The 15631-nt window shown below is 45.1% G+C and overlaps 1 protein-coding gene across 2 annotated transcripts in view; it reads left to right on the forward strand.

The window, feature by feature from the left end:
- The window catches only part of MED23 (mediator complex subunit 23), a 211329-nt gene that overhangs the window by 131231 nt on the left and 64467 nt on the right, over positions 1 to 15631 (forward strand). For both annotated transcript variants that reach the window (XM_069726015.1, XM_069726014.1), the window contains 3 exons: positions 1118 to 1260; positions 5047 to 5221; positions 15268 to 15431. In XM_069726015.1, the coding sequence (XP_069582116.1) occupies positions 1118 to 1260; positions 5047 to 5221; positions 15268 to 15431 (482 nt within the window). The remainder of the gene's footprint in view (positions 1 to 1117; positions 1261 to 5046; positions 5222 to 15267; positions 15432 to 15631) is intronic.

Here is a 15631-nt window from a genome sequence, read left to right on the forward strand (position 1 = left end):
AGGGCATAAAAATACAAAGTTTGAAAATTGCTAAATTTTAAAATTTTTTGCCATATTTCCATTTGTTTCATAAATAAATGCAAGTAATATCGAAGAAATGTTACCACTATCATGAAGTACAAGATGTCACGAAAAAACAGTCTCAGAATCGGTGGGATCCGTTAAAGCGTTCCAGAGTTATAACCTCATAAAGTGACAGTGGTCAGAATTGTAAAAATTGGCTCGGTCATTAAGTACCAAATTGGCTGTCACTAAGGGGTTAAAATAAAGTTGTTGTTTTTCATGGATCTTGATTTATCGAGATTAATCTAGATTAGCCTATAGCTTCCCCCTATATACTTTCATTATGGGAAGGCGGAGCAAGCAGCTGGAAGCCGTGTCTGGCAGCAGCTTTTCTCCAACGAGCACAAAGGATTGAGCTTTTTGAATTCAACATGCCCAAATCTCCTTTCATCTGATATTAGGTAGAAGTGCAAATATGCCTCATACACCTTAGATCAGGGGTGTCAAACTGCATTCCTCGAGGGCCTCAGACCATGCGTGTTTTCAAGATTTCCATAGCATTGCACAAGGTGCTGGAATCATTCTCTGCAGGTGATTAAATTATCACCTGTGCAATACAAGGAAATCCTGAAAACATGACCTGTTTGCAGCCCTCGAGGAATGCAGTTTGACACCCCTGCCTTAGATGGTCATCTGGCTCCTCCGAAACTGGCTGACTCGGCTGATATTTAATGTGTATGGCCAGCTTTACAACTATGCTGTTGGTTCAGATGTGAGATAGTAAAATGAAGGTAAATCTGTTTTTGTACTTAACCAAAAAGTCATAATGAAGAGCACAAAATGAGATCAACTGATGAGGAAAAAAATGCAAAATAAATACAAACTTATTTGCATTTCAACTGTGAAATTTTTCAACTGCTGAGTCTTCACCATGTAATCTAACCTGTTTCTAAATCCATTCTAAATCATGTTATTGGTGTTTTATATCTCTGGAGTAAATGTAGCAAGTATTAGCTTTTACTTTGCGCTTATTTTGGCTACACTAATTTTTAGACCTATTTAGTATATCTGTTGTGGCCACGGTTTCTCGCTTAATATTCATTTTTTTTTTCAGTTTAATACACAGCATTGCTACTAGAGTTATTAAACTGGCTCATACAAAATCCAGTCCAGCTTTGGCCCCTGCGCTTGTGGAAACCTACAGTCGCTTATTGGTATATATGGAAATAGAATCACTTGGCATCAAAGGATTCATCAGTAAGTAATCACAATGTATAGAAAATGGAGACTACTAGACAAGACTGATTAGAGCAATTGATTGCGTCAACTAGTGTTTCAATATGAAATCATGTTTATACGGCTCCATGACGTGGCTATTTATTTAGTGGCAGGAATGAGGCTCGGTCTTCTAAATGATCACAGTCGGACATTTTTATGAATATGTTAAACTTTGCTCCTTTTGTATCCTGAAGAAATCTGCTCAAAATAAATGGCTCCTCCCCATATATTTTCTGACGTATTATGACCGATTTCCCCAGCATGTTACAATCCTGCACAACCCCACGCAGTTGTATGCCAAAGCAAAAATCTGACCCGATTGGTGCCTGAGAAGCTAAACTAGTCCTTAAAAAAAAAAAATAATAATAAAATAAAAAAAATGAAGCTTGGGAGTTCTGACATGCTACTTATGAATGTTCCTGTATGCATTTTATTTATTTTTTTTTTTTAAACTCGCCAGAATGAAATGAACCAAAAATTGACAGGATCCGTAGGCCTCACATTTCTTTGTATATCCTCTTACATTTGAACCCATTATTGACATTGGCTCAAAATCTTTTTGGGGAAAAAAGCCCTTTCCCTGTTTTATGGCAAATACTGTGAAACCATCACACTAGTGAGCAATATATCCTTTGGTAAGAGTAGTGATAACCTAAAGAAAAGTTGCTCTATAGGGTCAGTTTTTATTCAGAGTGAGTTATAAACTGTATATACAGTACAGACCGAAAGTTTGGACACACCTTCTCATTTAAAGATTTTACTGGGTTTTCATGACTATGAAAATTGTACATTCACACTGAAGGCATCAAAACTCTGAATTAACACATGTGGAATTATATACTTAACAAAAAAGTGTGAAACAACTGAAAATATGTCTTATATTCTAGGTTCTTCAAAGTAGCCACCTTTTGCTTTGATGACTGCTTTGCACACTCTTGGCATTCTCTTGATGAGCTTCAAGAGGTAGTCACCGGAAATGGTTTTCACTTCACAGGTGTGCCCTGTCAGGTTTAATAAGTGGTATTTCTTGCCTTATAAATGGGGTTGAGACCATCAGTTGTGTTGAGCAGAAGTCTGATGGATACACAGCTGATAGTCCTACTGAGTAGACTGTTATAATTTGTATTATGGCAAGAAAAAAGCAGCTAAGTAAAGAAAAACTCGTGGCCATCATTACTTTAAGAAATGAAGGTCAGTCAGTCCGAAAACTTTAAAAGTGTCCCTAAGTGCAGTTGCAAAAACCATCAAGTGCTACAAAGAAACTGGCTCACAAGAGGACCACCCCAGGAAAAGTATATAATTCCATATGTTAATTCATAGTTTTGATGCCTTCAGTGTGAATGAACAAATTTCATAGTCATGAAAATATAGAAAAATCTTTAAATGAGAAGGTGTGTCCAAACTTTTCGTCTGTACTGTATGTACCAGTATATGTGTGTGTATGTATGTATATTATAATTTTGTGGGAGATTAATGTCCTTTTTGTTTTTCATTCATTGGCATCTCTACTCACTCTTGGCTCAGCGGTTCAGTGGGCCATCCTAATCTAAAATTTACCAATCCCTGATTAGGACAGCCTTGTGGACCTCTGAACCAAGAATAAACAGGGATTTAACTGGGGGAAAAAAAAAAAAAAAATCACACGCTGTACTAACCATTTTACCTTAAAACTATATATCAAGCTGTTTAGCATCTCCTTTTCTACAACCTGATGCTGACGTGTCTGACGTCTTTTTTTCGAAGTGACATGTTCTCTTTAACCCCTTCACGACATGCCCCGTACGGCGCATGTCGTGTCTCCCCCTTTGATGTGGGCTCCGGCGGTGAGCCCACATCAAAGTTGCGACATGTCAGCTGTTTTGTACAGCTGACATGTGCGCGCAATAGCGGCGGGTGAAATCGCTATTCACTCGCTGCTATTAACCTGTTAAATGCCGCTGTCAAACACAGACAGCGGCATTTAACCGGCGCTTCCGGCCGGGCGGCCGGAAATGATGTCATCGCCGACTCCCGTCACATGATCGGGGGTCGGCGATGCATCAGGAAGGTAACCATAGAGGTCCTTGAGACCTCTATGGTTACTGATGAAGGCCTGCTGTGAGCGCCCCCCTGTGGTCGGCGCTCATAGCAGCGATCTGATGATCGCTGCTATGTAGCAGAGCCGATCAGGCTATGCCAGCTTCTAGCCTCCCATGGAGGCTATTGAAGCATGGCACAAGTAAAAAAAAAAAAAAAGTTTTTAAAAATATGAAAAAAATATAAACGTTTAAATCACCCCCCTTTCGCCCCATCCTAAATAAAACAATTGAAAAAAAAAAAAACCTACACGTATTTGGTATCGCCGCGTTCAGAATCGCCCGATCTATTAAAAAAAAAAAAGCATTAACCTGATCGCTAAACAGTGTAGCGAGAAAAAAAATCCGAAACGCCAGAATTACGTTTTTTTGGTCGCCGTGACATTGCATTAAAATGCAATAACGGGCGATCAAAAGAACATATCTGCACCGAAATGGTATCATTTAAAAACGTCAGCTCGGCACGCAAAAATAAGCCCTCACCCGACCCCAGATCACGAAAAATGGAGACGCTTCGGGTATCAGAAAATGGCACTTTTTTTTTTTTAAGCAAAATTTTGAATTTTGAATTTTTTTTCACCACTTGGATAAAAAATAACCAAGACATGTTAGATGTCTATGAACTCGTAATGACCTAGAGAATCACAATGGCAGGTTAGTTTTACCATTTAATGAACCTAGCAAAAAAGCCAAACAAAAAACATGTGTGGGATTGCACTTTTTTTGCAATTTCACCGCACTTGGAATTTTTTTCCCATTTTCTAGTAAAAGACATGGTAAAACCAATGGTGTCGTTCAAAAGTACAACTCGTCCCGCAAAAAATAAGCCCTCACGTGACCATATTGACAGAAAAATAAAAAAGTTATGGCTCTGGGAAGGAGGGAAGTGAAAAATGAAAACGCAAAAACGAAAAAGGGCCGCAACTTGAAGGGATTAAAATGAACCTATCGGGTCCCCCATACCCTCCAACCCCACAATATTCACATATGCATAACTCCATTCCCTTCCTAACCAGCACTTTTCATACTGATAGCTTTAATCCAGGTTTAAAAAAAAAAAAAATTTGTAAGCTCTGTTTTACTTATACTAATTAGCTTCCGCAGAATAGTCGGCCGTCTTTTCATGTTCTCTCTCCTCTTTGGGCCTGATGATGTGATTTGGAAGAGCTGACGTCATCACCAGCTCCTTGCATATCTCTATTTGGCAGTCACTGAGCCTCTGAAGCCAGGGCTTTGCTTCCTTCTTCAGAGGCGCACTGCGTAAGACTGGAAGTGCAGAAGATGGCTCGCGTACATTACCGGCACTTTCGGTCACGCAGTTGCTGCTGGATTGGAGGGTATGGGTGACCTGACAAATTCCCTTTTAAGTTTTAATTGGGTATTATATTATGCAAGCATGCAATTCTGTGTCGATTAATGGGTTGGGACATCAAGGCAGGATTTTCCATCAATATTTGGAAGGTTGAATAGGGAGTGGGTCCAAAGTAGAAGACGTACAAATTGTTATATATTACTCTTCATTTTGGCTAACAAGTGTTTGATGGTAAATGCTTTTAAAAATCTACAAGTGAATGAGGCCTAAATACATAAATGATGTGTGCTTTCATTATTCATTTTAACACTTTCCAAATCCTCTGTTTTCTTATATAAATCTGAGTGTAACTGCAACCAATTGTATTTATTTTTTCAGGCCAACTGTTACCCACTGTGTTTAAGTCTCATTCCTGGGGAATCCTTCATACCCTGCTGGAAATGTTTAGCTACCGAATGCATCATATCCAGCCTCACTACCGCGTTCAGCTCCTAAGTCACCTCCATTCCCTCGCTGGGGTCCCACAGACCAATCAGAATCAGCTGCACCTTTGGTCAGTACCCTAAATCACAGAGGCTTTATGCCAAGTTTATGGTTTAAAGGGAACTTGTCACCAGTTTTGTGAAATAGCAACTAAAAATCACCTTATTCAGCGTCTGCTATACATTCCCTAAATCCTTATATAACCCCTGGGCTTCCCTTGTATGCTCCCGAAAACCTTTTTTTAATTTCTCCCGCGCTGTATGGTAATCTGCTCAGTCTGGTTTGATGGGTGCGGTTTGGGGCCTCTGCATTTTTTCCTCCTGGCTTCTGCTCGCCGTCCTCCTGACATGGATAATGATCCACATCTCCATGCGACATATTGCGCCTGCTCCAGATACATTTCATTTTGCACCTGCTCAGTATACTTTGCCCAACTGCGAGCAAAGCTGAAAAACAGAAGTGCGCATACGCTGGCAAATGTAGTTTTGGTACATGAGCAAAGTATACTGTGCAGGTGCGAAACCCAATATTTTTGAGCAGGCACAATGTCACGTAGCGCAAGAGGTGTCATCCATGAAGTAGGACGGCGAGCAACAGCCGCTGGGAGTGATGCAGAGGCCCGAAACCACGCCCATAGGACCGGACTGAGATTACCATACAGAGTGCCTGTAGGACCGGACTGAGAAGGTTACCGTACAGAGAGCCCCTAGGACCGGACTGAGAAGATTACCATACAGAGCGCCCGTAGGACCGGACTGAGAAGATTACCATACAGAGCGCCCCTAGGACCAGACTGAGAAGATTACCATACAGAGCGCCCATAGGACCGGACTGAGAAGATTACCATAAAGAGCGCCCGTAGGACCGGACTGAGAAGATTACCATACAGAGAGCCCCTAGGACCGGACTGAGAAGATTACCATACAGAGCGCCCATAGGACCGGACTGAGATGATTACCATACAGAGCGCCCCTAGGACCGGACTGAGATGATTACCATACAGAGAGCCCCTAGGACCGGACTGAGAAGATTACCATACAGAGCACCCATAGGACCGGACTGAGAAGATTACCATACAGAGCGCCCATAGGACCGGACTGAGATGATTACCATACAGAGCGCCCCTAGGACCGGACTGAGAAGATTACCGTACAGAGCGCCTGTAGGACCGGACTGAGAAGATTACCATACAGAGCGCCCATAGGACCGGACTGAGATGATTACCATACAGAGCGCCCCTAGGACCGGACTGAGAAGATTACCATACAGAGCGCCCGTAGGACCGGACTGAGAAGATTACCCAACAGAGCACCCCTAGGACCGGACTGAGAAGATTACCATACAGAGCTGGAGAAATTAAAAAGGTTTTTCTGGAGTATACAAGGGGAGTCGAGGTTATATAAGGATTTAGGGAATGCATAGCAGACACTGAATAAGGTGATCTTTTTAGCTGCTCTGTCACAAAACTGGTGACTGGTTCCCTTTAATGACGTTATCTAGCATTTTAGAAAAGTAATGGCCTATCACTGTCATTGAGTAGCTGCTGGGCCAGATATAACTGCTCACTATATCACACTCCAGTTTTAGTAAATGGGAATAAGCTCCAATATTAAAATGGAGGCATCACTCAACTGATCTCCTCTGGTGTTAAGATATAATATAGATCCTCAATATAAGATCCATGAAAGTCTAAGGGTGGTACTGGATAACACGTCTACTTTCCAGAGGTTTTAATACTTATTTTTCCTTTTTTCCTCATTACTGCAAACTCCAATTGCCAAAGTTTAACCCATTTTTAGATACTTTTAAAGGTGTAAGTGCTCAATACTATAAAATGGCACTTCCTTCAGAAGGCAACAACAATTACCCAGACCAAGCAGTACATTAGACTGAGTAATGAAGAGGTCCATAATGTAAAAACAATTTATATGGAACTCGTATAAGCATATCGCTAAAAAGCAAAGTGCCGTATAGGAAATGCTGAAATGCTCAGTAAGAGTAATGCCTTAAAGTATGAGAAAATATGCTTTATAAATGAGGTATAGCAAAAACATAACAGTACAATGACTCCCCATCTGTAATTTGGTCCCTCATCCCGAAGCGCGTTTTGCGATTTTGGGGACCTTTTTGAATTTATTTGGTTATTGGAGGATAACTGTTGTATAGTGTACTGACACCTCACTCCATTGTCACTCTTTCAGTGAATATCTATGGGAGGGGACAGAGGTGTATAGTGGATTCTGGCACCCAATGTTTGTCTGAATTTCCTCCCATGATGTACCATATACCGTATATACTCGTGTATAAGCCGACCGAGTATAAGCTGAGGCACCTAATTTTGCCACAAAAAATTGGGAAAACTTATTGACTCGAATATAAGCCTGGTATGCATGGCTCTGTCCTTGTATGCATGGCTCCTATGGGGAAAAAAAACTTTGCCTTCCCTGCACACCCTCGCTGCATCTCGTTCCGTGCCAGCAGCTCTTCGGGCCGAGCGATCACATGTCCCCGCTCATTAAGATAATGAATATTCACTCCATGCCTATGGGAGTGGAGAGAGGTGAATATTCATTACCTTAATGAGAGGGGGACACGTGATCGCTTGGCCGGAAGAGCTGCTGGCACCGGAACGAGATGCAGCGAGGGCTCGCAGAGAACGTAAGTAGGATGTGTGCTGGAAGCCGGCGGCTGCAACTGTGCGTGCTGTAAGAGAAATGAATATTCACTGCCACCGCAGTGAATATTCGTTTCTCTTTAGCAGTGGGTACAGACTGCAGCCCCTGGCTCCTGCCTCTGTGACCCACTACTCACCTCTCCCTCCCCCGCCGTGTATAACTCGAGGGGGATGTTTTTAGCACAAAAAAGTGCTGAAAAACTCTGCTCATACATGAGTATGTACGGTACTCATTTTAGTATCGGGCTACAGGTTTATATTTTAGGGTGGTCTGTGTTGCTACTTTGTCACTGTAGCCAGTGTACACCGCTATATTGTTGTTTTGTAATACCATGTAGTTTTTTCCCAATTCTTTGCAGAATTGCAGATTGGGAAGGGGAGCATTGTACTGTTTTACCACGTTTATAAGCATATTTTCTCATATTTTGAGTTATTACTATTACTGATCATTTCAGCATGCCCTATACACCATTTTGCTTTTTAAGTGATATGTTTGTGTTTCTTAAATAGTTTTTAAATTTTATATTGCCCTTCCCTTTTAGAAGCTGCAAAAATTCATGTTTTTTTTTTTTGTTTGTTTTTTTTCAGGGTCGGGGGGAATTACTAAAATATATATTTTTTTTTTAAATCCCTTTTAAGTATGGTATTGTGAAATGAATGGTGTCATTCAAAAGTGCCCCCAAAAAAGTATTAAGTTGCACTTTTTTTTTGCAATTTCAACGCACTTGGCTTTTTTTTTTTTTCCTGCTGTCCAGTGCATCACCTGATAAAATGAATGGTGTAATTTAAAATGACAACTCTTCCTGCAAAATGCAACCTCATGTGGCTATGTCGCCAAAAAAATTAAGTTAAGACTCTTGGTAGAAAGAGGGGAAGAAACCAGGCGCGCAAGAAGGAAAAAAAAAAGTGTCCAGTTCTAAGGTGTTAAAGAGGGGAAAACTAGTACTTAGAGTGCTTGATTCATACTACCAAATCCACAGGCAGCATGAATATGGGCCTGGATGCATTAATGCAGCCAGGTATGCCTTACTCTGGAACGTTATGCTGTTTCAGAAAAAAATCTAGTTTGAAGAGCCTGCCAGGGACTATAGGAAGAGAGACTAGTCAGAGGCTGCCCCCAGTCGGACTTCTTCCTGCAGTGCTCTTGTTGGTTGATGCTTTTATCCTTTGTGTGTACATAGCGATAGATATGTCACCTGGAGAAGCCAGCCTGGGGTCTACTGAGAGAGATGGGACAAGTCCGGCACCGCCCCTGGTTGGCTTCATTCCTCACCGCCACAGGTGATTGACAGGTCTTACTGTTTTACCTATAAAACATGCCTGGGTGCAGCTGTGCTTGTATTCATGCTGTTCATGGGTTTTGACAGCTTGAATCGAGTGACTGGTTCCCTTTTAAAAGGGGCATGGAGGAAAAGATTTATATTTCTCCTACGCCTCATTGGGGGACACAGGACCATGGGTGTTCTGCTGCTGCCACTAGTAGGACACTAACTAATACAGGAAAAATAGCTACTCCCCTGCAGTATACACCCTCCTGTTGGCTCCAAGTGAACCAGTTCTTGCTTAGTGTCTGTAGGAGGCACTTGGGTCTGCTTTCAGACCCCACCGTTTTTATTTTTATTCTATTTTTTCCTTAACTGAGCGAATCGGGGCGACGGATCCTTTCTAGGTTCCGATCTCCCCCGAACCATCAACAGGCAAGAACGCGGAGCGTCCCTCCCTGTACCCTTTCCTGCACCGTTGGATGCCAGCCCTGAGCTCACCTTACGGGCAACGGTTCCTTCACGTTCCGATCTCCCCCCTCTATAGCAGGCGACCACATGGAGTAGCCCTCCATTTACCTCTCCTGGAGCTAGGAGCATAGCCGGACATGATGTTTATGGCATCCGTGCAGCCCCCGACTGCATCACCACTGTTATAGCGGATAATGGAAGGCGGCAGAAGCTCTCCACCCCCTCCCTGACTATGGCGACGGTGAATTGAGCACCGGACCACAGCATCTACCGTGAGTACACCTGCGGGGCCGAGGCGCTGGGAGGTCCTGGTCCCTGGGATAAGGGAGGTCCGCATATACCTTAAAGCCCGGGTACGTGGGTCATGTCGGTCCACACAAATAGCGGCCGCGACGCTGCAAACCGCAAGCTTAAAATTTAGCCCCCAGCTTTTCTCTCGTCCAGGCTGGAACGTTGGCTCTGCCCACCGGTAGTTAGTGCCTCCCACTCGTTCTGCGAGAAGCACCTTCTCTTCCTGATCTCGGTGGCCATCTTTGGACACCCACAGGGCTGATGCTGCAGCTCTGCTCCAGCATTTTCAATCACCGCTTCAGGGTTTAGTGATTTCTGTGGACACATTGCGGACCTCCCCCGGGGACTCAAGACACAGGACCTGGGTAAGCTGCAGAAACATAGCTTAACCCTTCCCCTGCTAGTAAGCGCTCTCCTCAAGGCTACACTATGTCTCAATCAAAGCCTAACAACAAGTCTGGGAACCCACACTGTGTTTTTTGCTGCTTGTACCGCTTGTAAGGTATTCCCCGGGGTCACAATACTGTGTTTTGCTCAGCTTGTGAACCGATGACTGCTCAGGAACCACCTGTTACTGATACCGAACCCTGTGAGCCTAGTCCCCCTGAGTGGGCTACCTCCCTTACCCGGTCTATGGCATCCCTGGCCAAAGTGTTAGACTCGTTCCGAGACCCTTCCTCTAACCAGGGCACCTTTACGGATAACTCTTCCGATGATCAGAACCTTGTACTCTAGGGGTCGTACCTTACCAAGGAGCTCTCGCTTTTCCAGAAAAGGACTCATGCCTTGTCCCCATCCCATCACCGGGAATCGGGTTCTGAGAGTTCCATTTCTCGCTCCCCCTCCCTTGGGGCTAGTAGAGAACCTGGCTCAGAGGACGATTCTGACACGTCCCTAGATCAGGAATTTCAACACGATCAGGAGAATCTCTACTCTCTCATTGAGTCAATAAACAAGGCCCTGAAGCTAGATGAGGATCCTTTATCTAAAACAGATCATGCTGTGTCCTTAAGACCAAGCGGGCTCACAGTGTTCGCCAATTATCCCGAATTTAAGGAAATCATTGAATCTCATAGGATCCGTCCAGATAAACGCTTCACAGGGCAAAAGCCCATGGAGTCGAGAGATCCCTTTGCTCCTGATCTAAGAAAAGATTGGTCACAGTCTCCTCTGGTAGATCCTCCAGTATCACACCTAGCTACTAAATCTATTGTATCCTCTTCAGAGGGCGCCTCGATTAAAGATCCCACCGATCGTCAGATCAACAATATGGCTCGTTCAGCTTTTGAAGCCTCAGCAGCCGCACTCTTTCCATCTTTTGCCGCTACATGGGTGGCTAAGGCTGTGACCCATTGGGCTTTGATCTTGTCTTCAGCTGCTCTGGATACCAATCTTCCCCCCGAGGTAGCAGACCTTGCTACTCAGATAGCGAGAGCTGGGGATTTTCTAGTCACCGCCTCTCTGGATGCTGCTGACTGCGCTTCTCAAGCAGCAACAAACGCCATCACCATTCGGAGGTCCTTATGGCTCAGGGACTGGCATGCGGATTCTGCTTCCAAAAAGTAATTGACTTCTTTACCATATCAGATCAGTCGCCTTTTTGGCGAAAAACTATCAATTAATTTCCAATGCCACTAGAGGGAAGAGTAAATTTCTCCCACAACAGAGACTCTTTCGGCCCTTTCGGAATCAGCTACAACAGGCTCGGTCCTCATTATTTTTTTTTTAATTTTTTTTTTTTTTGTTCCAACTCAAATTGGTCCACTACTTCCACATCTTCCGGACCTGGCCGGGCACAACGTAGGGGTAGAGGTCCCCAGATCTCTTACAAACCTTCCCCTTCATGGAGAGGCAGGCGTAGGCAGTCAGGATCCAGGGGGTCCGGGCAGATCTCCCACACAATGACTCCCGGTGGTATCCGGAGGACACCCTCAAAGTAGGGGGCCGCCTGCTTTCCTTCACCGACGCGTGGCTCTTGGTCGTTCACGACGAATGGGTCCGCGACCTAGTGTCCTCCGGATACAAGATAGACTTCTCCTCTCTTCTACCAAATCGTTTTTTCCTGTCTGCTCCTCTCAAGGCAAAGGCATCAGAGTTCTTCCAAGCCATAAGCTCTCTAAAAGAAAATGGGGTTTTTATCCCGGTCTCTCAAAGCGAAAGGTTTCAAGGTTTTTATTCAAACCTGTTCATTGTTCCAAAGAAGAACGGTACAGTACGGCCCATACTGGACCTAAAACTGCTGAACAAGTCCGTCAGGGTACGACTGTTCCGAATGGAATCGCTTCTTTGTCATCGCCTCCATGGAAAAAGGCGAGTTCCTGGCGTCTAGAGACATCCAGGACGCGTACCTCCACAATCCAATTTTCCCTTCTCACCAGAGGTTCCTTCGCTTCGCAGTTCAGGAACAACACTTCCAATTCATTGCTTTGCCTTTCGGCCTCGCCACCGCTCCCAGGGTATTTACCAAGGTCATGGCAGCCACTGTGGCCATCCTTTTACACCCGAGGCGTTGTGCTACCGTATCTAGACAATATCCTCATCAAAGGCCCCTCTTTCCGCGCCTGCAAGGAGGCCGTGAACATCACTATAAATTCTTTCTCGCCTGGGTTGGAAGATAAACTTCAAGAAATCTTCCCCAGTACCGGCTCAGCGAATTTCCTTTCTAGGAATGATACTGGACTCATCCCAGGGGTTGGTGCTCCTTCCCCCGGAAAAGATCTCAGCCTTACAGTGGGAAGCTCAGAAGCTCTCTCAACCTCGCACGCACTCTCTGCGCTTCAGTATGAGTCCTCGGCAGGATGGTAGGAGCCTTGGAGGCGGTTCCATTTGCCCAATTACACCTCCGTCCCTTTACAGCATGCCCTCCTGGCTGTTTGGGACAGGAACGCATTCTCCCTTGACCGTCGGTTCTTCCTTCCCCAGCGAGTCAGTCTCTCAGGTGGTAGACATGGAAGTCCTCCCTGAATCAAGGGAAGTCTTTTCTTCCAGTACATTGGCTAGTTGTGACAACAGATGCCAGTCTTCTAGGCTGGGGAGCGGTGTTCTTACATCACACTGCTCAGAGCTGCTGGTCACTTCAGGAATCACGCCTTCCGATCAACACCTTAGAAATTCCGGCAATCAGGTTAGCTCTTCTCCAATTCCATCCCTTCCTGGCGGGTCATCCCATCAGGATTCAGTCCGACAATGCCACTGCAGTGGCATACATCAACCGACAGGGGGGAACCCGCAGCATGGCAGCCATGAACGAGGTAGGCTACATTTTCCGTTGGGCCGAGGAAAACAGCTCAATGATTTCTGCGGTTCACATCCCGGGAGTGGACAATTGGGAGGGAGATTTCCCCAGTTGTCAAGGCCTCGACTCCGGGGAGTGGTCTCTCTATCCGGAGATCTTCTACCAGATCTGCTGTCATTGGGGAACTCCGGACGTGGATCTGATGGCCTCACGGCTAAATTCCAAGGTTCCCGACTTCATAGCTTGGTCCCACGACCCAGCAGCCATCGGGGCAGATGCACTCGTACTCTCGTGGCATCATTTTCGGCTTCCGTACATATTTCCCCTGCTCCCCTTACTGCCGAGAGTCATCAAGAAGATCAGAGCGGAGGGAGTACTGGTAATCCTGATTGCCCCAGATTGGCCGCGCCGGGTGTGGTACACGAAACTAGTTCAACTAGTCGCCGATGTCCCCTGGTGATTACAGAGTTGCGCAGACCTGCTATCACAGGGCCCCATTTACCACCAGAACTCCGAGGCCCTGTGTTTGACGGCATGGCCGTTGAGTCCTGGGCTCTAATCCAGGCAGGTTTCTCTCTGGAAGTCATCTCCACCATGATCTGCGCTAGAAAGCCTACACGTCTATGCACATTTATCATCGCACTTGGAAAACCTTCTTTTCCTGGTTCAACGACCGGGGACGTTCTCCTCTTGAATTTTACATTCCTTCCATCCTCTAATTTTTACAATCTGGTTTGGACTTAAGTCTCGCCCTTAGTTCTCTCAAATGGCAGATTTCAGCCCTGTCCGTTCTGTTCCAACGCAGGATTGCCAACAGATTACAAGTGAAGACGTTCATTCAGGGAGTCTCCCATAGGGTGCCGCCCTATAAGATGCCGTTGGAACCATGGGACCTTAATCTGGTCCTCTGAGCCTTGCAAGAAGCTCCTTTCGAACCTCTACGGGAGGTTTCCCTGTCCTTTCTTTCATGGAAGGTGGCCTTCCTGGTTGCGGTCACGTCCATTAGACGAGTCTCCGAGCTGGCGGCTTTGTCTTGTCAAGCTCCGTTCCTGAATTTTCATCAGGATAAGGTGGTTTTGAGAACATCCCCGTCCTTTTTGACAAAAGTTGTCTCATCCTTTCATCTCAATCAGGAGATTGTCTTACCGTCTCTCTGTCTTGCACCAGTACATCGCATCGAGAAGGCCCTCCACACACTGGATTTAGTTGGAGCTCTCAAGAGATACATCTCGCGGACGGCATCCTTCCGCAGGTCGGATGCCCTGTTTGTGCTCCCGGAAGGGCCAAGGAAGGGGTTTCCCACTTCCAAGGCGACAATAGCCAAATGGATTTGTTCAGCTATTCAGGAGTCCTACCGAGTCAGAGGTCATCCTGTCCCAGCAGGGATTAAGGCTCATTCCACTCGGTCAGTGGGTGCGTCTTGGGCCATCTGGCACCAAGCTTAGGCAGCACAAGTTTGCAGAGCTGCGACCTGGTCCAGTCTGCATACGTTTATAAAACATTACCATATTCATTCTCAGGCCTCAGCAGATGCGACCGTCAGCAGATGAATTTTGCAGACGGGTGTGCCGCATCTGTAACCTGTGGGTACAAGGAGCACATACAGTTGATTGTTACCCACCCAGTGACTGCTTTACGACGTCCCATTGTCCTGTGTCCCCCAATAAGGCGTAGGAGAAACAGGGATTTTTGTGTACTCACCGTAAAATCCTTTTCTCCGAGCCAATCATTGGGGGACACAGCACCCACCCTGTTAGCCTAACGGCTTTGGTTTTCTGTGTTGGCTTGGTTTTCACATAGTTCATCCTGGTTAAATGTTAGGCTTTGTCACCGAACTGGTTCACTTGGAGCCAGCAGGAGGGTGTATACTGCAGGGGAGGAGATATTTTTTTCTGTATTAGTGTCCTCCTAGTGGCAGCAGCATAACACCCATGGTCCTGTGTCCCTCAATGATTGGCTCGGAGAAAAGGCTTTACAGTGAGTACACAAAAATCCCTGTATTCTTTCCATAAGTGAATAAATTACTCTTCTGTTTTCCTACCTCTCATTTATAGACACCTCTTTTACTAGAATACCTCTTCAGGCCTTAATTTCATAGAGAATTATTGTATTTTCAGATGTTCCAATATACCAGCTTCTTGTAGCCCTGAGAAATCATGTGATTTTTGTCTCTTTATCTCCAGTGTTGAGAGTACAGCTCTGAGGTTGATCACCGCTTTGGGAAGTTCGGAGGTCCAGCCACAGTTTACTCGATTCCTGAGTGATCCCAAAACCGTTCTATCAGCGGAATCGGAGGAGCTTAACCGAGCACTGATTTTGACTTTGGCAAGAGCCACTCATGTCACTGGTATGTTTCGTTTCTTTTCAAAGCTTGGGAGAAGAAGTAAATGGTAACCCTATTATTAATCTGCAGGTTTAGGAGTTCATTCATAATGTTAGCATTGTCAGTGTATCATAAAGGGTTACCCCTGATATTGATGACTTGGGGTCTGGATCTGAATAGGAACTGTTCTACAATACCGAACAGCAGCCACTAAACAGTGTGAC

This window comes from Ranitomeya imitator, chromosome 5 (assembly GCF_032444005.1).
Source record: "Ranitomeya imitator isolate aRanImi1 chromosome 5, aRanImi1.pri, whole genome shotgun sequence".
In the NCBI taxonomy this organism is placed as follows: domain Eukaryota; kingdom Metazoa; phylum Chordata; class Amphibia; order Anura; family Dendrobatidae; genus Ranitomeya; species Ranitomeya imitator.